General features: G+C 40.9%; 1 protein-coding gene across 1 annotated transcript in view; it reads right to left on the bottom strand.

The window, feature by feature from the left end:
* Nucleotides 1-2,106: 2,106 nt before the first annotated feature.
* The window catches only part of LOC104523659 (voltage-dependent L-type calcium channel subunit alpha-1C-like), a gene marked incomplete at both ends in the record, with an annotated part of 30,119 nt that continues 8,092 nt past the window's right edge, over nt 2,107-24,133 (bottom strand). The window contains 2 exons of the mRNA XM_010166314.1: nt 2,107-2,279; nt 9,117-9,220. Of these exons, the coding sequence (XP_010164616.1) occupies nt 2,107-2,279; nt 9,117-9,220 (277 nt within the window). The remainder of the gene's footprint in view (nt 2,280-9,116; nt 9,221-24,133) is intronic.

Raw genomic sequence — 24,133 nt, 5'->3', positions numbered from 1 at the left:
AAGAGCACAGAGGAAAACCATCAACACAAACAGCCCCCAGAAGCCTTTTCACATTTCCCACGTCACATCTGCTATAATAGCAAAATCGTGTTTGCAAACAACAAGGAAAAACTACCTTAAACATGTGCTTCCCAAAACACAGAGAATGAATTCAGCCTGCTCTGCAAACGCCCCTCAATGCATGTGGGAGATGACTGGTAATAAACTGCCTCAGAAGAATGCCAAGACCTCTGCTGTGGAGAGCATCAGCTAAAGGCTGCACAGGTTGTCAGACTCCAGCTACATTTATCTTCCTACATAATAGAATCATAGAATGGTTCAGGTTGGAGGGGACCTTAAAGCTCATCCAGTTCCAACCCCCCTGCCATCAGCAGGGACACCTTCCACTAGACCAGGTTGCTCAAAGCCTCATCCAGCCTGGCCTTCAACACTTCCAGGGAGGAGCAGCCACAGCTTCTCTGGCCAACCTGTTCCAGTGTCTCACCACCCTCACACTAAAGAATTTCTTCCTCACATCTCATCTAAACCTCCCCTCTCCCAGTTTAAAATCATTACCTCTTGTTCTGTGGCTGCCTGCCCTTGTCCAGAGTCCCTCCCCACCCTTCCTGGAGCCCCTTCAGGTACTGGGAGGTCTCTAGAAGGTCTCCCCGGAGCCATCTCTTCTCCAGGCTGAACAGCCCCAACTCTCTCAGCCTGTCCTCACAGCAGAGCTGCTCCAGCCCTTGCACCATCTTCGTGGCCTCCTCTGGACTCGTTCTAACTGGTCCATGTGTTTCTTGTGCTGGTGGCCCCAGCACTGGAGGCAGCACTGCAGGTGGGGTCTGAGGAGAGCGGAGCAGAGGGGCAGAATCCCCTCCCTCCACCTGCTGCCCACGCTGCTCTGGGTGCAGCCCAGGACACGGTCATTGGCCTCTGTGCTGCCAGCGCACGTTGCTGGCTCATGTTCAGCTTCTCGTCCACCAGCACCCCAAGTCCTTCTCCTCAGAGCCCAAGTATCATGGGTATAACCTGATATTAATGACCCCCCTCTTTTTTCTAAAAGAACTTAAATGTTCTGGCAGCAGCAAGGAGTAGTGCTTACTCCTGAGAAGATTATGAGCATCTGATACACATCTTGCTTTCCTCTGTAGGCACAACTTTCCCGTGTCCAATTTTCCTGTTACTAGAATACAAGTTTCGGACTGGATCATCTCATGGATTTTGCTTCTTTGGTAGGAAAGGTGATCTCTAGAGAAATGTTTCAAAACCACAGTAGGAAAATACGCATTTCCGTAATGAAAGCTAAAAGTAGAGCCAGTGTCTGTTACCTTTGTCTAAAGGTTCCAACTCTGACATTTCCCAAGTGCAGAGCTTGCAATGAGAACTGCAAGGAGTTTCTGAAGTGTTGCACAGCCTGTACTGGTAAAAGAGAAGGTGGAAGGAGAAGATCCAGTGAAGGTAATGATATGTAGGGAACCACTGCTTTCTTCAAGCCCTTACTTCTTCAGGATTGCTAATAAGATGAGATAGTGGGTGAATTCCTACTTTCAAAAATAAATCTTTTCAACTCCAGAACAGAAGAATAAGAGATAATTTCCTTACAAGAAATGTCTTAATTCCAGCCTGGCAAAAGCAAACACAATTCCACCGGTTTCAACGGAGTTACAGACAGCCTACTTCACGTACCACAGGGTTTATTGGGCCCTTCTCCCATACTGTAGCACTGCTTTGCCGAGAAATCCTTGCTTTCAAAGTAGTTAACCATGTGTAAACAGCCTGCAACACTGAACTGCAATTAAATAAATCATTAGGAGATGTATATTTTAAAACTCATCTCAGTAGTGGATTTTAACAGCACGTATTGACCTTTTTTTTTCTGTTTGATATCAGGATCTTATGTCAGTAGCACAGACAAGAAACCGAGGATCTGCAGAACAATAGCAACTATTGCACATGTATTTCTCCCTACCACAGTTTCCTACAGGTCATTAAAGTGGAATAATGTATAAGCATAGTGAGAGTTTGGGGAAGAACTTGTTCTTCCCTATAAGCCATCTCAGCACTATGTCAGGTGGGCACGGGCCCTCTTGCTAAAAGCACAGAGAGAGACAGAAGAAAATTGCTTACTGTTTCGAGGCTTCTCCTCATCCATGCCTTCATCTTCATTTTCTGGGTCAATATCTTCTGCTTGAGTTATCCAGTCTAAGTATCCCTTCAAATCTTCCTCTAGTTGTTGTTTTTCCCGTAACTTCTGGAAATCGCCCCGAGCTTTAGCCTTCTCTCTTTCTTTGGAAAACTCCCTAGCAAGAGGGAGGGAGGGACAGGACATGGGCAGAGGGAAGGAAGAGATTGAAAAACAATGAGTTAGATTGATTTCCACTAGAAAGTCTTCACATCCTGTGCAGCACACCCAGCTTTCTCTATTCTTTCAAGACAGACATATGAATGGAGTATCCTTGCTAGATACACACATTTTTACCAATGCTTAGGAAAAGACAAATACCTTTTTTAACCCTTCCACTCTCAACATTCGATTGACATTTCAAATAAAACACGTATGTGACATTTACAATAGCATACACCTTCTAATATTCTTTACCACTTGATATTCTCCAACAGTTATCCATAAATATCTACATGAATAATGTTAATTTAATTCAATGATGAACTGTTTGACAATAATCTGACATCTGGAGAGTGAGATGGTGGCTTTAATTTTTAGACAGGTTTCAATCTGCCTTTAAGTTCATAGGCGTAATCACAACTAAATTGGGCTAACTGGAAGTGTAATTAACAGTACTCACAATTCTGTACACATTTAATTACGGGCAATTTCACCCACGGTACTGGACAATATATTTAAAAACTCAGACCTCAATATTTTCCTGCAGACTTGCAGTATTCAAGGCTGTCATATGACATGAAAGATATTTTTCAAATCTCAAGTTGGGTCGACAGACAAAACTAATAGATTCTGCCAGAAAGTGAACTAGGGTAGACATTTGATAGTTTTATTAAAGACCACTATTGGGAATATAGGCTTAAAACAGAGGGCACAGGAACAAGAATTTTGGGTTGCTTAGTTATGAACCAGGGCACTTGCTTTGCCTTCTTTTTTTGCTATTTCTTCCTCTCTTTCAGAGACATCCCATACCACATTATTTTTTTCTAGAAATGCTGACCTACCTCAATTTAGAGACTCTCCTATGGTTCTGAACCAGGTTTTAACACCTGTATTTTAAAAAGTAAGCTCAATGATTGGGAAAAAGTGCTGGGCCAAGAGTAGTTAAGCATTAAGTCTTAAATCTGCTGAAGCAGATCACTACATAAGGCACACACAGCAGATAACATGGCCCACTGTTTCTAGAAGCGAGAGGTAAAGTCATCTTCTCCAACCCTCTCCCTTGCCAATGACTGTCAGCAATGAGTGGATTTTTAAAAAATCTCCACCTATTATTTGTGTTAGGTTTGGTCCTGCAGAAACAAATAGGAAACCTACCACTGAATTTGGTGGGTTAATATCAGGATTATGAAAATCCTATAAAAAATGTTAAGGAGTGTCATGTGAAGTGTGTCCTCAAGCAACTGAGATGAAGGTGAGTTTCTAACAGTGATGGTGAAGTACAACCCTTCTTTTTGGTCCAAAACCCACCAAAAGATTTCCATTGACTTAACAGGCTTTGGATCTGGTTTTCAATATTACAAGCTGTGCATGAAACCAGCACTGCAGCAGAATGAAAGTAGAATGATGCCTTCATTTCAAGCCAAAGTACGTAACAAAGTATGCCTGTGTCATCTTCACCTCCGTCACATTGCTGAGGGTTCAGCCTGTTCCACAGGACTGTGATGATGAAGGTGGAAATGAGGAAGAGAATCATTGGCTTCTCAGGCCTGACGGTGTATCACAGTCAACCCTGGGACCAACCTTAGTCACAAGGCCATTGCAAGTATGGCGAGAATGAAAAATCAAATTTTCTCATACTGAGAGCAATATTTTGCTATTTAAAATATAAAATAAACATACAAATGCTCAACAATAATAAAAAATGTACAAAGAATTTTAGAAAAATTCCATTAGTAGCAGTTGTATTTTCTGCTTCAATAACATCTTTCCTCCAGGTCTGACATAGTGTCTTATCCAAATTAACTGTTGCAAAAAAAACCCCAAACCAAACCAAAACAACAAAAACCCCACAACACCACTGAATGAAACTAGGTATTATTAAGCCTGTTTGATAAATCAAATCCCAATATTTCAACTGTTGGCTCCTAAACTGGTGGTTTAGGATCTAGAACAAAAGGGTCCAATTTTGAAAGGGAGTGAGCCCTCAACTTTAAGTGAGAACTATTTACATTTGCATGGATAAAACTTGCAAGGGGCTGTTGTAGAAACCAAAGTGGAAAACATCAGGAAAGAGCCCAGCTTACAGAAAGTGAAATTCCTACTGTGTGTTGAAGTGGATCATTTACGTTAGACGTATCTAAGCTGCACACCTACTTGGGTCTTTTCAGTCCCCACTTACTGTCTCTCTCAAACAGGACTCCAGCTGCGGGAAGAGCTGACTAAATCAATGTGAGATTTCAGAATGATGTCTGCACGCTGACCGTCTGCATAGGAGTGAATTTGTTACCTAGCATTTTAATGGCACGACTGAAAATACCGTGATTACCCAGTCTAAACAATCTGCAATTCCATGTCTCTTTCCTTTGTACAGTGTATGATACTCCACATCCCAGACGACTCTCCAAAGTAGACAACTTATTTCAATTATCTGAATTTCTATGCTCTACTAACATTAAACCATTGAGAACAGGTGGGGCAGGAAATTGCTAATGCAATTTAAACCACCTCCCATGTGGAATGCCAGCCTGTACTCAGCCAAACGTAGTTCAAGATCAAGAATTACTATCAATGGTCATTTACCATCCCATGTGAAATGAGCTGGTGACCTCAGTTCAGTTCCTACTGCAGGTGGGTGTGCACATTACCTCAGCCACCATCGCAGCTGGCAATAAACGGTCATTGTTTGCAGATTCAGCAGGGAGGCCAAGGATCAAATAAGCTTTCTGAGGGAAGTGCCATCTTGAGTCTGGAGGTGGCCTTCTCCAAAAAGATTGCACTGTCATGTCCGGATAAGGTTGATAAAGGCTTGCAGAACTACTAAACAATCTGCCTCTTTTCAGTGAGCAAGAAAACATCAGTTTAAGAGTCAATGAATCTGGTTGTTTTTACCAGAATTCAGTTTTTTTCACTTCACTTCTCGCAGAAAATTATAGCAATGGGAATACCAAAAAGCAAAGTATTCTGGAGAGATGTTTTCTCTGCGTGAGGTTAGAGTGGGTCAAGATCATAAGTACAAATGCCCAGCTCTGTACCCTGTGCTGTTCCAGAAGAAAATTTCTCTTGCCCATCCTGATGATGAAATAAAGATAATTCTTGTCTATATCTGATCTCAATATGATTTCTCACATTTAGGGAAGTGATGGAAAGTGAGCAAAACAGCAGAATTATAACAGTTAAAAACCCTTGCTTACTACTAAAAGTGCAGCACAAGGCTTCAAATCTCATCCATCCTGAGAAGTACACCAAGGAATGGGAAGGGTTGGAAGAGGGGACAGAAGACTAGGGAAAAAGTCCTGAAAGGTCACAAAAACTGCTCCAGGAGGAGCTACAACTGTAGCCTGCCTCCCATGCACTCTGACCTCTTCCTTGGCAGTAAGAACATCCACAGAAGCCAGCTGGGTTTTCCAGGATCCTCTCAAATCAGAAGAAAGCCTGTTCTCCTGCCCTCTGTTTGCCTAGACAACTGCTTGTTTGCCTCTGTCCCAGGATTTGGATCACTGCTAGGCAAAACATATAAAAAAAGTGAATCCATACACTTAGGCATGCAGGTCTGAAAGTTGAACCCATGCTGATATTTTTTTTTCCTTTCTAGTTGATTGAAACAGATAACACAGATGTGAACATCTCTGATCTCAAGAGACCTCTAAGAGGGGCTTCACTGTTTACAGCAATCATGTGGAATCCTTTTGCCTGGGCTTGAGGAGGTCTACTGTGTGATCTGCTGACTGGATATTTCCTTTGGAATACATGAATTTTATATTGTGTTCAGTCAAGACAGGAAAAGGATTATAGCTCTACACATGAATACTTTGTCATGTTTTTTAGCTTAGCACTTGACTAGTAAATTCAACCAGAAGGACCATGAAGGGATGACATACCTGAGAAAAAACAAATTACAAATGAGCCCTTTAGGCAGAACAGAACTCAGCATTTGATCTTGCAGGTGCAATCAAGGTGTCTTTGTGAGTACAATTAATTACACTTACGTATTCAGAAGTGATTAAAAAAACCTAAGCTAATCTGCCAGTGATGAAGTCTACCTACACGATATGCTCAGTGAAGTTCCTGAAATAGATTAATGGGAAGAAATCAGAGATGTCCAGAATGGATATACAAAGATGCCCAGGGATGCTACTTTGGATCTACGTAGATCAGACAGGTGGATCATCTTCATAGATGAGACTAATAGCAATAGCAAGTCTCAAAAAGAAAAGCTGAATCTGCAAAGTGAAGACACTTTGCAACTCAGCAGAATTTAGAACTGCTTTAGAAAGTTAATTGTTTAAGAACTGCTTATTAAGCTCAAAGAAAATTTGGAACATTTCTCCCATAATTTCTGTGTTTTTTCAAGGATGCAAATTCTTAAGTTTCTTTTTACTTTTCTCCAGTTGGGAAAAAATTTTGCAGAAACAGTGCAGCTGTCATAACACTGTGAACTCAGCCAGAAAGAGTGACTCACAGCTCAAACAAGGTGAACTTCATCTTTGATTTCAGTTCTCTCTACAGACTGTTTCCATCTCTTACCATTACCTGTGGTAGTCTAGATGCAGTATTTCAGGAGATGGAAGATCTAGGCCCCAAAACACACTCTTGAGTTGAAAAATGAGAGAGAGAGAAAGGAAACTCAATTTTTAATTATGCACAGACACAAATCCAAGCATAGGTAACCTGAATCAGCAGTGCTTCAACCGTATGCACTCCTCAGGGCTGGGCTCACAGGCACTGTTTATCCAATCAGACACTATATAATCTTTAACCACTGTCCTATATGGTCCTTGAGTGCACCTCTGATACAACAGATCATTTTCTCTCTATCAGCTGGTCATTGTCCTCCACTACTGCTGACATCCTTACCTGCTGATCAGAGTATCCACCTGAAGAAATGAGGAGCTTATGTTTTAAAATTGTACCCAGACTATCACTCTCCAGATATCCAAACATAGACTATTGCCTGACACTTCATTACTGAGGATTTTTTCTCACTCCCATTACTGCTTGGAAACCCTTCTCTTTGCAGCAGCTGTCTTAGCAGCATGTCTCCTTCAGTGGAGTAATGAAGATAGCAGTAACGGATACCTCCTGTAGATCTGCTATTACCTGTGTCTTTGCAGGATGGCCAATGGTGGATCTTGTTCTCTGGTCATACTACTGCCCTTCCTATGTTGTTGGACCCAGTACTGAGGACAAAATTTCTGTAAGGCATCAAGTCCTCTCTCCTGCTCAGAGATTATTTTCCCTCCCTTATGATCAAAAGACAAGGGACTTCAGGGCTGCTCGCTCAAACAACAGGTACAGGCTCTGAACAAATTCACTTAGAGCTCATTAAAGGAGGCAGGTTGTTAGAAACAAAGAAAAAGAGGATGCATAAAAGTCCTCATGCCATATTTATCCATGTACATAGAATGGCTGTAGGCACCCAGTCATGCCCAAATATGGAATTAGAAGCCTAATTCTAGGAGATCTTTTTTTCAAAAATCTTGCAAGGAATGTTTGCTGGCTTGATTCCTCTAATTATATGGCTCCCCAGGGGCAGGAAAGTTTTTAACTACTGGGGACAATATCAATTGTTTTTAATTAAAGCTCCTAAAATGATACTTTGCAGTGAGGGTTGTACTGTAGAACTGAAATACAGCTAAATGTCTAGATGTCTTAGGAATGCTTCAACACTAGAAGGAATTCCCCTGCTTCTCTGTTCATCCTTTGGAAAGGTCAGAGGGAAATGATCTTTTCTCCCTGCATCATGCTAGGCTTGTAATCCACACAATAGAGATGTGCTTATTGAAGAAGAAACGTGCCCAAGACATTCTCCAGGGAAAACAGTCTCCCATTAGGCCGTGCTTTACAGATACTAAGCAATGTAAAAATTTCTCATGTGAGAAGACATAATTTGGCAGGAATCTCATCCCGCAAATGTGAATGATTTGGCTCATGCTTTCCTTCCTTCTTCAGCCCCACTGACTCTTCCAGAAATTTTATAGGGATCATATTGCCATCTTCTATGGTGAATGGTATGCTTCCCTCACAGGGGAGCACAGTGTTGTCCTCTTCCCACAGAGTACAGGTAGAGGTTTTAGATAGAGGAGCACATTACAGGCAAAGAGTGGTCTTGTATTCCTTTGATTTAGTCAAAAGAATCCTTTCATGGCCATTGGGAATGCCATATTTTGCTATCGGCACAGCAATAGTCTAGACCTTCTAATAAGGTTCCTGAGATCAACCCACCACTGCCGTCGTTTTGGTAACAAGAAAGTAGGAATAGAAATACAAATTTTCAAAAATAAACAATAATAAAACATTTTCCTGGTACTGCTTACCCGCTAAGTACACCGAGAACCAAGTTAAGTACAAAAAATGACCCTATGATGATTAGTGTAACAAAATAGATCCAGGGCCAGTCCCTTCCTATGGCATCATTGACCTGGAAGAGTGGAATGATAATTAGTGAGACAAGCTCAGATTCTGAGCACTGCAAGGCTCCAGCCAAAGAGATCCCAAGTCACCAGCAGTAAGATTTTCAATAGCCAGTTCTCTAGAAATTTGTGACAGGTTGACATTAGCAAGTTTGAATGCCCTGAGGCTGAATTTCTTTGTCAGAGAATAACGCCTCTTTTGTTACCTGTATTGTTATTCACAACGTTTGAATATTTTGTCAAAATATTTGAGAGCTGATGTGAAGCTTCCTTGGGTTCAGATTTTTAATGTCTCTCAAAGAATCCTGGTGACAGGGAAGAACCCTTATTATGGAGTCTTGCCCTGTAGCATTGGAAAAAGGACACCAAAACTGTCAGCTTACCCGCTCAACACACCAAGAACCAGATTTAGAACGAAAAAGGATCCAAAGATGACCAGACTGACAAAATACACCCATGGTAACTCATAGCCCATAGCGTCCTGCATCTGGAAAGATGAAGGAAAGTTAGAAGACAGAGGGAAAGCAGAAATGATTAGGCAAAGGAACAGGTGGAAAGGTTTGTAAACAGAGCCTGTGGTTGGCTTACACATCATCATAGCAAGTGTGTCTGTATGTTCTTTCTGATGTGACCGCTCCTTTGATTGCTTTTTTCCTCTACCAGTTTCCTTACAGGCAGTGATTTAATACAGGTTGAGATAACCATGTGTTGTACTGACACTTCTTTGGATGCTCAAAGTTGTGGACTGTCACTTTCTGGAGTTTACTTACAGCACCTCAAGGGTCCATCAGATGATTTCTAACCTTCTAACCACTGCACATCCATATGACTCTTTAATGCCAGTGAAAATATTGCTAGTTTTTGCTAAGCATTGCCAGACTGTGTTGTCAGATCACGTTTACTTCTCACGTGTAGCACAGGTACACGTACCTCAGAGAGAAGCACGTGGTAACTGTGGGCAAATGCTGATCTTTCCCTGGCAATGCTCTGGTAATCTGCACAGTTTACCACAGCAAGGGTGGTAGCTGTCTGGTTTTGAGGAAGGTCCTCTCAAGGCCCACCATATTCTGACCTCATCAAGTGTTTTCTAAAGCTGACAAACTTCCTTTCTCTCCTTGAAGGACGAGTTTCTCCTTCAAAATGTGATTCCTACACAACTAAATAGTCAAAGACTTTGGGACTGTAAACTGAATGACATGAGCACAGGTCTTGCTATCACACCACTACAAGCATCTGTAATTGAAGGAGGTAGACTATCGTTTTAGCACCAGAACCTGTGTTATGTGTAGAACAACTCTAGCACATCATAAGATATTGTATATATACTAAAAGCATCTAGTACATAAGCACTATTTTATCTTGAAGTCTCCTTCAAAGTTCAAAATTTTGGAAAGTTGCTGGATACCTTAACAGAATCTCACTTTCATGATGGTATCAAAAATATCAGAGTCCCTTCTTCTTTACTTTTCATAAATACTTATCTCCTGAGCCAGACATAGCATCATTAAAGAAACAGATGGTGGCTAACAGTTTGAGGAACACTAAAATGATTTATGAATGTAAACTGCAGACTTGAAAGTATCTAAAGGCATAAAGCACTAAGTTCCTTTATTTTCAATGCTTTCGAAAATTTTATCGTACGTTGTCCTCTCCTTCCAGGAAAATGCTCTCTCCTTTCCAACCTAAGCATTTGCTGTGATCACAGAAGAAATATTCTTCCATACATGGGCACTGAGACACACTTCAGGGGAGGCAATCTGACTCAAGATTCATAACAACTTGGGAAAGGAATTTCAGACCTTCAGTAAGACAAGGCAGGAGAGTAGCACTAATATAATCAGTTCTTTGTGGATGGAAGTCCATTATCCATTTTCCTTTCGAAGTACAGTCACTAAAGTCCTTGTCTGGCAATAGTCCACAGTCAAAGGGCCTATCCAGAACTCTATCTTGGGACTCCTTCGGCTGTGACTGAAGTAGACTCATTAAAAAATAAAATCTGCCTCTGTGGTAACAGTTCATCAGCTCCCTCCTCACAGGACCAATACAATTTGTGCTCAGAAGAGAGTACCCGAACATCTAACATCCCCTAAGCCTATTAACCAGCTTCTCTTTTAATATTTTTGTACAACTGTTCAGTTAGTTTATAAATAACACTAATTACTCTTTAGGTTTGCAAGCCACATTTCATCCCACATGACCAAAAAGTGGACATCTCTGGTATGAAACACATCAGTGCTTTAAAAACAACAAAACATCATGGTATATAAAGATGGAAGCAAATATTCACCTGAAATCACAATGGAGAAATCAGGCAGGCAAAATGTAACTGCCCAAGCTGGAATTAAGTAAAGAAATGAGATTTAACATCCTCTCCATCCTACAAAGAATGCCACTATCTACATATAGCAAACCACACAAACAGTGAGTATGGCTGACTTTGAAAATCTGCCATAAGAATCTACCAGCGCAGGCACAATGACGACTTGAGTTCCCTCTAATTGTGATAGATGGTGATAAAAAAGCCTCAGTATTTATATGGTATATTTATATGGTATATAATATATGGTATTTATCTGTTGGCAGGTTGGTTGTTGGGTTTTTTTGTCAGCTGAAAAGGTCAGCTGGAAAAGTAGAGAGAGCTTCTCAAAGCTGTGGTACAAAGTGAGTCCTAAATAGCAAACGCCACGGTGCTGGGTACAGAATCCAGGTGCATGTCAAGGTGCCTTTTGTACAACTGTGGCACAAAGAAATTTCCAGATGGTAAGAAGCTTCCATTGTGGCCTGGTAAAGTATAGAACTAGAGTGTACTCTGGCTGTTCACAATGCCTGCACAATTGCATAACGATTGTACCAGCTAGCATCAGCACAAATTAGTCCTGAAAAATAGACCTGCATTCTGGTACAGTAGGGCATTTGGGACTTCTCAGACTGAACATTTTGGAGATCAGCTTTTTAACTCCTTTTTTGTTGCTCAGTCATATAAGTAACGGCAAAGCTGAGAGGCAGAGACTGCAGTTGACAGCTTCTCAAGTGTAGAGAAACCATCAGAATTTGGCAGACAGCTGAGTCTGTCTCTCTGCTGCTGGACTCCCTGTGTTTGGTGACCTCACATCTCATTTTCTTTAGTAGAATCACAGAATTGTAGGGATTAGAAGGGACCTCTGGAGATCATCCAGTCCAACCCCCCTGCCAAAGCAGTGTCACTTAGAGCAGGTTACACAGGACTGCACATCCAGGAAGGTTTGGAACATCTCCAGAGAAGGAGACTCCACACCCTCTCTGGGCAGCCTGTCCCAGGGCTCTGGCACCCTCCACGTACATTTGTTCTTCCTCATCCTCAGATGGACCATCCTGTGTTCCAGCTTGTGCCCGTTGCCCCTTGTCCTGTCACTGGCCACCACTGAAAAGAGTCTGTCCCCATCCTCTTGACACCTGCCCTTTAGATATTTATAAACATTGATAAGGTCCCCTCTCAGTCTTCTCTTCTCCAGACTAAACAGACCCAGCTCTCTCAGTCTTTCCTCGTAAGAAAGATGCTCCAGCCCCTTCATCATATTATACCATATACTATGGGACTGTGTCACAGGTGACAGGAATGTATGTTGATATAACATCAGGTATTTGGTAAATTATGTTAAAAAACCCCTTTGATAAGTAAAGTGTGAGTTTACTATTTGCTCTTGAAAACATCTGCAGGAGAAATGCAGATACAGGCTGCTTGGCAGAAGTTGGTGGGGGGGGGGGAAGAAATAGACTTACTCAAAATAGTAACAGCAACATATCAACATTTAAGAAACATTAAATTCTGAAATATCTGAATATGCTTCCTCCAAAATGGAAGTATCCAGGAAGTCCAGGATGGACTTTCATCAACTGAACAACACTCCCATACAGTTACTTTTAAAAACCTTGCACCTGTGTTTGAGTGAAACTGCTTCCTGGAAACTTGGAATCATAGAATCATAGAATGGCCTGGGTTGGAAGGGACCTTAAAGACCATCCAGTTCCAATCCCCCTGCCAGCAGCAGGGACACCTTCCACTAGACCAGGTTGCTCAAAGCCTCATCCAACCTGGCCTTCAACACTTCCAGGGAAGGGGCATCTACAACTTCCTTGGGCAACCTGTTCCAGTGTCTGAGCACCCTCACAGTGAAGAACTTCTTCCTAATATCTAATCTAAACCTCCCCTCTTTCAGCTTCTCTGGGCAACCTGGGCCAGTGTCTCACCACCCTCACAGCAGGGTGGTCATTCTGCAAATACATAGCCATTAATCACACGTGTGTGCATACCCATGTCCTGTTAACTACAGCTGGAGGCTGTCGCTGCAAGCATTAACTTAGGTGGTAGAGTTGATCTTTCCTAATGGTGTTGTTGAAGTGGAGAAGCTGCAGAAGGTCATGACAAGATCAAAAGGACTGTCACCAGTTGCACACTACTGAGTGCAGCAAATGAGGTCTACAAAATATAATTTGTATTGTCTACAGCAAACAGAAACTGCTTCAATTAGAGGTTACCTCTCCAGGACGGACAGTACAACTCCCAACATGCAGTTCAGCTCTCTGGTCGCTGATTGCACTTCTCCTGGAGTGTTTACTATGAACCATATGAATCTCAACAGAAAAGGCGGATCATCTTCTAAATTTACAGTTCTGAACCAAGACTATCAGCCAGTGTAGGTCTGAATTATAATATCCCAGCTACAGTAGTCAAGGTGATAACAACCTGATGTCAATTTAAGCATGTATGGGACAACTGTCTGAAATCTGAATTTGCAGATAGAAATTTTTAGAGAAATAATTGTGCTTTCTGAATCAAATTGCCTGACCTTTCATAGCTCATGTCTCAACACTCGCATCTCATCACTCTCAACAGTGGGAAAGTTGGTACATTTCTGAACATTAAAGCATCATCTCTCAGAGACCTCAGAGATTAGGATCTTAGATTCCTTCTCATGATTTGCTACATACCTCCTTCTGGCACCGTGTGGCCATCATTTTGACTCACTGTGCTTCAGCTTTCCAACCTACAAAGTGGGATACTACCTTGCCTCACTGGGTCCTGTCGAAGAAACCACTCAGCATCATGACAAAAAGAGGACATTTCAGCATATTTGGTGTCTGATGGACCTTCTGTACTGGGGAAGAGCTCTTCCTTTGCCAGGCATCCTTAATTGCTATCATGACTACAGCATTTTAACATCCAGTTGAAGGCTTTTCTCTCAGTGATACAGATAATATCCTAAAAATAACACCAGGATTTTTAATTCTGTACTTTGCTGACCACAGTTACAACTAGCAGTTTCAGTAGGGGCTAAGAAATAAAAGTCTATTTATCTCTATAAATAGACCTTTGTACCTGTCTGCCAATTTTTCAGAAGACTTAGGTGAAGACATACTGGTAAAGCCCCAGGAGATACGCACGCTTGACTTGTTTAGAGATTGTTTTTTTTTTTCTTTTCCCAGGGATAATAGTCTAGCAGATTTTTTTGCAAGTAGCTCATTCATTACACAAGCATCACAGTTCCAAGATAATGTTAGAAGCATATTATCTATGAACGTAATGGTTGAGCATCACCAAGCACATAGTGGAGGTCTTTCAGTCACTTAATGGGAGAGGTAGACAAAATTCACTAAATTCTGATGACTTCACAATCCAAACACTGTGATGCTTTATGCCAAGCGTCTTTCAAAAAATATCTGAAGTTACAGGAAAAGTTTGACCCATCATAGAAGGGCAGCTGTCACCAGAAAGCAGCACGCTGAAGTAAAAAAACAAATGAAATCTGTCTTGTTCAGTGGCACAATAGTGGAGAAGCTGCAGGTTAACGGGAAGGAAGTTGGCTAGGACAGCAGGGCTAGTTTCTGTTTCTCTAATAAATTGCTAATTGATTTCTAATGACTGTACAATGTTATGATAGCCTTTTAAAAACACAAGTCAAGTGTTTCAAGTATTCTATAATGAAGTGTATAACCTTTCATAGAGTAACATTAATCAAGAGGAACAGAGTACTTAATAAAATTAAAGGACAGTAAATTTGGAAATTTTGTGTAGAAATGCTATTTTACGCACCCTATCTGTGGAATTCACCATCTCAGGAAATCATCTACCCACACGTAATGATTATGGCCAGTAGTAAGATCTCTATTTGAAATCAAATCTTTCTTGTAGCAATATAAAACTGGAGAATACCAGGAGCAAGAGAGCGCAGAGAGAAGAGGTAACGCTTGACTGTCACTGAATATATCTTCCTGCTTGAAGCCTTCAGTTTGAAAACCATCTTTTTCAGGAAAAGTACTTAAGCACCTTCATAACTTTAAGGATGTGTAGAAGTTATTTCCTCAGCTTAGGTCAAAGATCACATGGTAGCCCACTGGCAGCCATGGCTCAGGTGGTACATAAAGGGCCACGCATATACTAATGCAAGATTTAGATATTTAACATTTATCAATTACAAAGTAAAAAGATTTGGATCAAAACATAAATTTTCCTTTTCCACTTTGTCTTGCCTTCTATTCCCATGAATATTTGGGTGAATGCATTTCATTCACACGTATGCTCATGGAACTACCACTTCAAACTCTGCTTAAACAACAGTAGAAACTTTTTTTTTTTTAATAGGATGGTGCACTGTTTTGTACTGTGAGGGAAAAAGGTTTTCCCCAAAATTTTTTAGTCAGAACTCAGGTACAAAAACAATTAAAATAAACAGAGGATGGAACTTTGCCCTTTACAGCTATGGCTGTGTTGACAATATTAAAGAAGGAAAAAATAAGTCTACATTATACACAGTTGGTAAATCCTACATCTCAGGCAAGGGCTATATGGCCTATAAAGGAAATTATTCCTACTCCTCTATTATTTCTCTGGTGTCTCTTGTATCTTTGCACTGCTTTCATGATAGTTAAAGCTTTGCTTTGTTTCTGAAACTTCACAGACTGACTAAAATGCTTTACATTCATACAGTCAGGGAACAAAAAAGCTCTCATGAAACCAATGTACCCCTTCAGAAGTAACTAAGGTGGGATTAATTTCCCAGAAATTGTCTGGATAAACCTGTCCAGTGAAGAAGCAAAACTTTGAATGATTCATTTTTCTACCTTTCCTCCTGCTAGATACATTGCATCAGTAGAAATAGCTGAGGAACAAAATATTCATCTCAAATGAGAAAACAGAATATTGCTGGCAGATCCTAAGAACATCCCACTAACAACTCTAAGTGGTGATAGCATGATTTTTGAGGCTTCTTTACAAACGAAACAAGAAACTATTTGTTCAAGGAATCGTTCTTCTGGTTAACTTCTCAACTGCAGAGTTGATTTGGGATTAAGAAAAACTTGGTTTTGCAGTCTTTGCCTTGAAAGCTCCTGTTAGCAGGACTTGAGAAGGTTTGACTCCTTTCTTTCTGTCAACTTTTTCTCCTCTGAGATCTAAGGCATCTGATAACTGTCTCTTTAAGACTGGTCATGCTCTTAAACAACTCATAGGTAGGTAACTGGACTATGATTATTGAGACTGTAACACAAATAAACCAACCCTTAAATATGCAAAAATTTAGTATTGCTGGTTAGCCCTGGTAACAAATCCTGTCCATTGTACTTTGCTCTGCTCTCTAAACAGTCCACTGCTTATGTTATATTGTTTTTTTACGTAATACTTGTGATAAACATATTAATTATGCATTTTCCAACTTATTGTAAGCCCCACTGCTCTTAATATTGTTTTTAACAAGGAAATTGCTCATTCTTACTCACAATTTCTAACATTTTCACAAAACTATAAATGCTGAAAAGAAGCTCCAGAAAGACTTCAGTGAGGTGACACAGAACTAAAGCTACAGTAAAAAGGGACGTAGTACTAAAATTGACCATAAGCATTTTTTTCAACCTGGGGGGTAAACTATGGATTTGCTTCTTTAGCACTAAAATCCTGCATGTCCTGAACCTGCTGATTTGTTTGGAAAACACAAAGCACATTTTTCCTTGAGAAATTCCTCATACACCTCCACATACACCTCTAGTAAGTCTATACACAGCGAGTGTCCATCTGGCTTCCCCATTCTCCCAAGGAGCAAGAAAAGATCACATTTCCTATTACCCATCATATATCCTTAAAGCTGGGTTTAGACTTAGTGCATTATTATCCTAAAGACAAAGATTCCACCTTGCAGATCCTTCAGTATTTAAAATCTAATTAGTTGTCTTTGCTTGGCTGGATTTTAATCCAGTACTCATGGATGTGCATAATTCAAGGCATATGAATAACTCCATTGAAGTCAACGGTCAATATTATTGCTACCAGCAGAAATGAACTGATATGCATAAGTGTTTTGCTTGAATGGGATGGGACACAGGATTGGGAGAAATATATGATAAGGAGTTAATTTTCTGAAATTCCGTGGGGAAAAAAAATAGAAGTCTAATGTGCACAGTGTCTAAAAAATGGCAAAAAAAAATTTAAGCATTTCTATCTAGACATTCTAGTGCATCATGAGAAGTGTTATCATTTATCTTGTCAACCTAAAATACTCTTTCAGCCTTCCTGAGTCATTAAGACAGGTGATAAGGAGTGGGAATTTAAGATTTTGGAGCTGACTCAAGGCAAAAGGAGTTTTTATCCTCCAGAGATGGGGATAAAAAAACCCAACCAAACAAATAAACCTCCAAACCTTGTAATAAGCAAAAATATAAAAAAATAAACAAGACTTACTTTTGTGGGCTTAGGAACAATGGAATAAAACAGCTTCTGAATGGCTTAAAATATAAGCAAGGGACTCCAGATGCCCTTGCTCTTATTCTGGGTAGAAATTCTTTCTAAGCATCAATATCTTAAATAGACTCCAAGCCACACTGGCTTCTTCTGGCTGTTCTGAAAGGTTCTGCATTTTGTAGCTGGCACTATCAGAGGATGCAAGGGAGAGACTGGAGAGTTCAACCCAGCTTCAGTCTGGAGTGATGACACTCAAAGGAAGGAGCAGCACTTGATCAGTTGCTTCTGTTACAAATGATTTGTTCTGACAACCACATTTCTTTTATTTTGAAGTACCGAAGGAGAAGGTCAATTTTAAACTCAGTTGTTCTCTCCAAGCACTTATCTTTAAGGCTCTTCTTACTGCGTTACCTCAATTATGGAGTTTTACAAATTCCATATGGGCATTCTATATGTACATATAGACATCTATAACCTTTTTTCAGAGTGCCTTCAGGAGAAATGCAAGACAGAGCTGGGTGAAGACAAGTGCACACGGATCACAAACCGGGGCCAAACAGATTATTCTGCTATATGGTCACTGTAGGATAAGAGCAAAAAAAGTAGGCAAGATTCACCATGCATGGGCAGTGGGAAGAATAAGAAGATTCCTATGTGTACCTTGGCTCCCCAATTGTTCTGTCTGCTCTGTAGTGATGGAAAGAGCAAATTAAAATTCCCCTCTGAGCTAGAAATATTGGCAAATTGTACAGAACTCTCTGCTGGAGCTAAATGGAGCCATTAACTGAGAAAGGACTGCCTCGGTGAGGACAACAGAAACAACAAGGGAAGAGATTAATTTGAAATTGAGAACCCTTGAAAGAGAATCAAAGAAACTGCAGCAAGAGAAGATGAGTCCAGGAGAGAGAAGGGGAAGGAGGCAGACAGATCTGAGAAGATGGAGTCTGCAGAGGTAGTTTCTTCACAGACTCACAGAATGTTGGGGATTGGAACGGATCTCGAAAGATCATCCAGTCCAACCCCCCTGCCAGAGCAGGAACCTAAATGAGATCACATAGAAAGGCATCCAGGTGGGTCTTGAATGTCTCCAGAGAAGGAGACTCCACAACCTCCCTGGGCAGCCTGTTCCATCCCTCCTAACAAAGAATACGTTGAATCTGCTGTAGATGTTCTCATCCAAGCACATCTCCTCTGATCCAGGTGACCTGTAATTCCTGGCTTATTTTAGAAAAACTTGGGGTGTAGCTGTAGTTCATTGCTGTGCTGCCTGATCTCCCTGACAAGAGAGTGAAGTCTCCAGAACTGACAAAGCCTTCCGTACAGCACTAGAGAGAAGATAAGTGAAAGCAGGGCTGGGCTCAACCTCAGAGTGATGAGAGCACACAGTCCTGCAAAAGATACACGTTGACTGACATGAACTTCTTGGGGAGACAAGGGGAACTTCTTGTGTAAAGGCAGGAGTTCTGCAGAAGAACCCTACCAGGCTGCTACAACCTGTGCAAGAACAAGGCTGGAGGGGAGATCTAGAAGCGTTGCCTCATAACCATGTCAGCTGCTTGATGGCAAAGTAAAAACATGTAAAATAGCTGTTTGAGCTTCTCTGAAATGATACAATCACAATGGAACGCCACTGTGCTCTTAGATGATCTCCCTTCACTGAAGAACACATACAAGATGTGAAGCAAACCGTATTTTGCTTCTTGTCTTATACAGGATGCAGGAAGTGCGTTGCTACCAGTAGAATTTGCCAAGTTCATTTCGTTATGACAGCACTGAGTCATATTTTAATCACTCATTAAATACTGGCCCCACCTTTTCAAGGACACGCACGCTTTTGCAGCTGGAAAAGACTATATAAAGTCAGAGATGTATTAAAAAACCCCAACTTGCAAGCACCTAGCCCCAGATTACTGATATTGTATGCTGACACGGAATCCTTCCGCTGTGTTTTTTAGCCCCCACTATATAAGCAGTGAACTCCACAACATTATTTCATTCTTTACTAAAGTTCTATATTCATATTTCAGCTGGTTTGGATTCGGGTGCACGTTGTTGTTTTGCAATCAGCTGGTTCTTTAACAGACTGAGCTATTATGGGAAATATAAGGTCTCTGTCTGAGAATGAGAAGAGAATTAAAACTTGCTTTCAAATACCAGCAGGTCAAAATGTCTGTGGCACACACTGATTGAGCTGAACTGGTTTTCCACTGCAAGATATTTCACTTGAAAATGCTTACTGATCCCATACTTCCATGGCATGGGAGTTTGTGTTTGCTGGGGAGGTAGGGGGGCAATGTTGACTTGAGTGTGTTTACTACTGTCTTCATTAAATTTATAATTTTACGTGGCCTTCACACAAGTTTACTGTACAACTTCAACTGACAGCAAAGGCCACTGGCATTTGACCTCATGCTTTTCATTTCAAAATAGAGGGGAAAAAAGTTAAGCTCTCCCTTAACTTAAAGAAAACAGCAGTGTTAGTGGGTTTTGTTTGCACAAAATTGCAACATTTATTAGCACTGGTAATGTTCCAAAGGGACATGGATTACCATGGTAAATCAACTATCTGAAAAGTGGATTTTGCTGACAAAATCTCAGCATATTAAATTTTGTTAGCGCAAATACCACTGGGAAATTCCTATAGTCACCTATACTAGGGGAGAGAAAACAGAAGCACTCGGGAAGTGCTGGTTTACACCTCATCCCATCCCACCTGTACTCTTTTTGTGCTTTCTTGTGGGACTTCCTTATTTTTCTGTGAAAACTAGAGGGGACTACGTACCTCTGCAGCATGTTTGGTAATACAGGGATTCTGAACTCCCACTGAAAATATTAGTTACACAGCGAGAATTCCTTACATCAGAGACAAATTCTGAGCTCAAATAAGCCTCCTGCTTTGCCACCTCACTCTCTTTCTCATGGTTTAATATATAAAAGAGAAAAAATAATTAAATGCATTTCAATTCAGTTTAGCATAGAATATGTTACCCAAAAGTGAAATATTGAAATTCATTTATTGCCAAGTGATAAAGCAATTCTCATTCTAGTACATGCTGGAACTGTTGCACTTTGGGGATGTAAACAATTCCCCCTAAACTATTCCCTCAAGAGTGTTTGGGGGTTTTTTGGTAGTTTGGGGGTTTTTTGTTTGTTTGTTTTCTTTTTTCCAATGGTGGCTCAAGTCACTCTCTGTCTGCGTTGAGGTTGACTGTATCCTACAGAACAGCTGGGAAAGAACAGGCCATACACTGACCCAGGCAGAGCTCTTCAAGACCCTAGATCCAAATTAAGCAGGGTCTTCAGGACTTCCCACAAACATAGCCTGGAGTCTAGTAGGCCAAGCCCTTGCTCTTGATCCATTCTCCTTGTTGATGTAGATGGCTGACAGACCATTGTCCCTACCTCTTCCCTACTCAACAGCTAACATCAATAGTGACATTACTTCTTATTAGACTACTCTTCCTGGTTCCTCAACAGTAGATCTACTTAGAGAAGATTCATGTCATTGATTCACCTGCAGTGTTCTGCCAAAGTCAGGTCCCTCTACAGGTAACAGCACCCATGAAGGCTCTCCATTCTCTCATGTGACCCATTGCATGAGCGTGTTAGCTCGTTGGGTGAATTTGCAATTTACAGAAATGCCATGTAGTGACCTTCAAAAATTATTTGTACTTGGGTGACTTAATCAGGATTTGAATTCAGGCCTCCAGAGGCAGAAGGCACTGAGCTTTATGTGTGTTGCCTTGTCCCCACGTAAGTGTGTATTGCTTTTTTTTTTTCTCCTTTAAAAGAAAGGGGTTGATCTTTGAAAAAGTCATCCAAAAGCCCAAAGGCTATTTAGCCACAGGGCTGATAGTTCTTTCATTACAGCTACTGCAGCAGTTCCATCTTTTACTGGTGCTCACTTATTTAAAAAGCTTTTCATCTTTTCAAGGCTTTGGAAATTCACTCCAAAAGAATAAAGTACTGATTTCAAGCATGAAAATATCCCCTAGGATGGTGGGTTTCCAAATCTAAAGATTTCATTTCATCTTAGAATTCTGGGCTATCCCTTCCCGTCTCTGTTTATTTTGTATTTCCATTTGCATGGCTGATTAACCCAGAAAGGATTTTCTGCCTGTTTTACTGTATTGCTGTTTTAGAACTGCTGCTATTTATCTCATTGCAGACTGACAGCAAATTCTACCCCAAGTATATCAGGACAGCATTGATTGCTGCATGCACAGGAATACACAAGCACATACTGTTCATTGATTTACATAGTCAATTAAGTCCTTAAAAATAAAGATAACGAAAAACAGTACTGTAAGCTGTAGATAATCACTACCTTCTTTAAGAAGTGGAGGCATGACTGTCAGTTCTTTTTTTGCACTTGATCAGTACATCCCAGTTTCCTTTGTAGCCACTTCCCAATCTGTGATATTCCTAGAAATCCATTCTACATTTTAGATGATGAATCCAGCTTTCAGTTGTGAAACCACACCCAAAATTCACAAATAAAACGTACACTATCTGAAATTCAGAGCACACGGCTAATAAACCTTCATCTGATAGGCACAGTAGCCACTCACAGATATTGTATAAGCACTAGAGGTTCATCAAAGAACCTGAATGAGGTGCAACTGCATTATCAGCAGGTAAGACTGTCCCTTCTCTTTGTCTTATGAGTCTTATCAGCAACACCAAGTAGGCAAAATTAGCATAATGTCCAGGACTGATTTCTTCTAGATATGCTTTAAAAATTCACAGTGTGGATGCTCTGTGGTAACTATTCCTCTGATTGAGTCCTAAACTCTTCATTTTCTACTTCTGTTCACTTTAGGATGTACACATATTGGTTTTAGGCTTCCAGTTTGGGCGCAGTTGAGTTAGAAGGAAACAGTTCTAGAGGAGGCAATGGGCATAACTAAACTATACACTTCCAAAGGTAAGACCGACCACCTGTCATACTGAGCCCTCAAGTCCTGCTGCAGCAGAAAACCCACTGAAGTCAATGAATAAAGCCAATATTAGCAGGCAGGAAAGACTTATTATTCGCAGTAAAATTGGTTAAGGTTTAGTGGTATCACCCTTTGTCTTGAAAACAAGATTTTGAAACAAATTAAACTCAAAATAAACACAAGTTTTATAACTAGTCAGTTCTAGAGCCACCATTTGTGTTCTGACCTTGGGCATATTCCCCTGTCTTTCTTTTCTAATGTCTAGATAATGAACCAAAGTCTGTTATTTTTGGATATGGGTCCAAACTTAACAACTCTGAAGATGATTATTTCAGAAGGCAACGATCATCAGTTCTTGAAAAACTGGTAGTAGGGCCCAAGCAGTGCACCCACAAAGGCACTCAAAATCCTAAGTCATATGTAAGTGTCAGGTCTTAATTTTATAGCTCTGGGATAAAAGATTAAAGACAAGAAAGGTCTCTGTGGTGATCAGACAGCAGCAATTAGGAAACAGGCTAAGGAAGAACAAAAGAAGAAAGAATAGAGAAAGGGCAATAGAAAGACAGGGCTATTAAAGAGGTCCTTCCCATGCAGGAGCACTGGGCAGAGGGTCTCCATTAACTCCTCCCCATAACCAACCCAAAGCAGCTTGTTTTTAATGGAGAAATTCTTTTCATATAGAGGAAGAGGACTGAGAGGTCCAAAGTTGAGGTCTGAAGGGCTCATGAAAACTTCTTTTCACACAGTTAGTGCCTATTTTGCACTGAACAAATGTTCAGCAGCAGGTTTTTGTGGCAGACGGCAACCAGCACAGTAACTACTGTTACTGTCGAGGCAGCAGCACAGGCAACCATGACAGTTGCATGTGCAGTTGTTCATCAGAAAAAGGAAAACAGATTTATGTCAGCATTTATGCAAATCAAGTGCAGACACTGCTTTTTCAGGGCATTAATGCTGTGGCCCTTCAGTGCTCTGAACTATGGGCCCTCTCCCCTTACCCATCCCTGTTACAGCAGATGGAGATGAAATGACCTCTGCAATCACAGAGTTGGGTTGCTCATACCTGTGCGCCTATTCTTTGTAAATATTTCACATCCATGCAAAACCCTGCCAAAAAGATGATTAAAAAAAAAACAAACCTCAACCCCACAACAATAAAAGCCCAGCATTTTCTTGGAGGGGTGGGGGTGGATGGGAAATAAACACCATGGAAACATGTAGACAGATATATTCTTAGAATCAGATCATTCTCTTGTGTGGAAAGCCTTACTAATTCAAGCCTAAGTGCTGCAAAAATAAAGGGTTAGAAGGAAAAACACAGCTGGCAAAAACTGGGGGTTGGAGCTCTGTGTTTAATGTCTTTGTAGCAATATCTCTGTATTCCTCACATCATCTTCCTCATTGGCTGAAACAGGCTGTGGGGGGAAGAGAATGCTGTCAGCATTGACATAAGTAAATTATATTTGTTGCCTGGTTTGTTCCATTTTGATTTCGTGATGAGAATTGTAAGGGTGACTGTAAGCTCCAGTTTCAAGCTCATTTAGTGACTCTTGGAAGTATGATCGCACAGATTCAGAGATGGAAGGATCTTCCAGGGCAGCCTGTTTCATCCACTGCATCTATACATGCTCCTCTATGCTGCCTTTAGGGATGTAAAGCTTCCAAATGTTTCTGCTGATTCAATCTCACTACATCGTGGCTCTCACTACGTTGTGGTGGCTCTCCCTACGTTGTGGTGGCTCTTACCACGTTG

The sequence above is a fragment of the Antrostomus carolinensis genome, unplaced genomic scaffold (assembly GCF_000700745.2).
Source record: "Antrostomus carolinensis isolate BGI_N321 unplaced genomic scaffold, ASM70074v2 scaffold10124, whole genome shotgun sequence".
Taxonomy (NCBI): Eukaryota; Metazoa; Chordata; class Aves; order Caprimulgiformes; family Caprimulgidae; genus Antrostomus; species Antrostomus carolinensis.
Note: the sequence above shows the minus strand (reverse complement) of the source record. Positions and strands in the feature narration are given on the sequence as shown.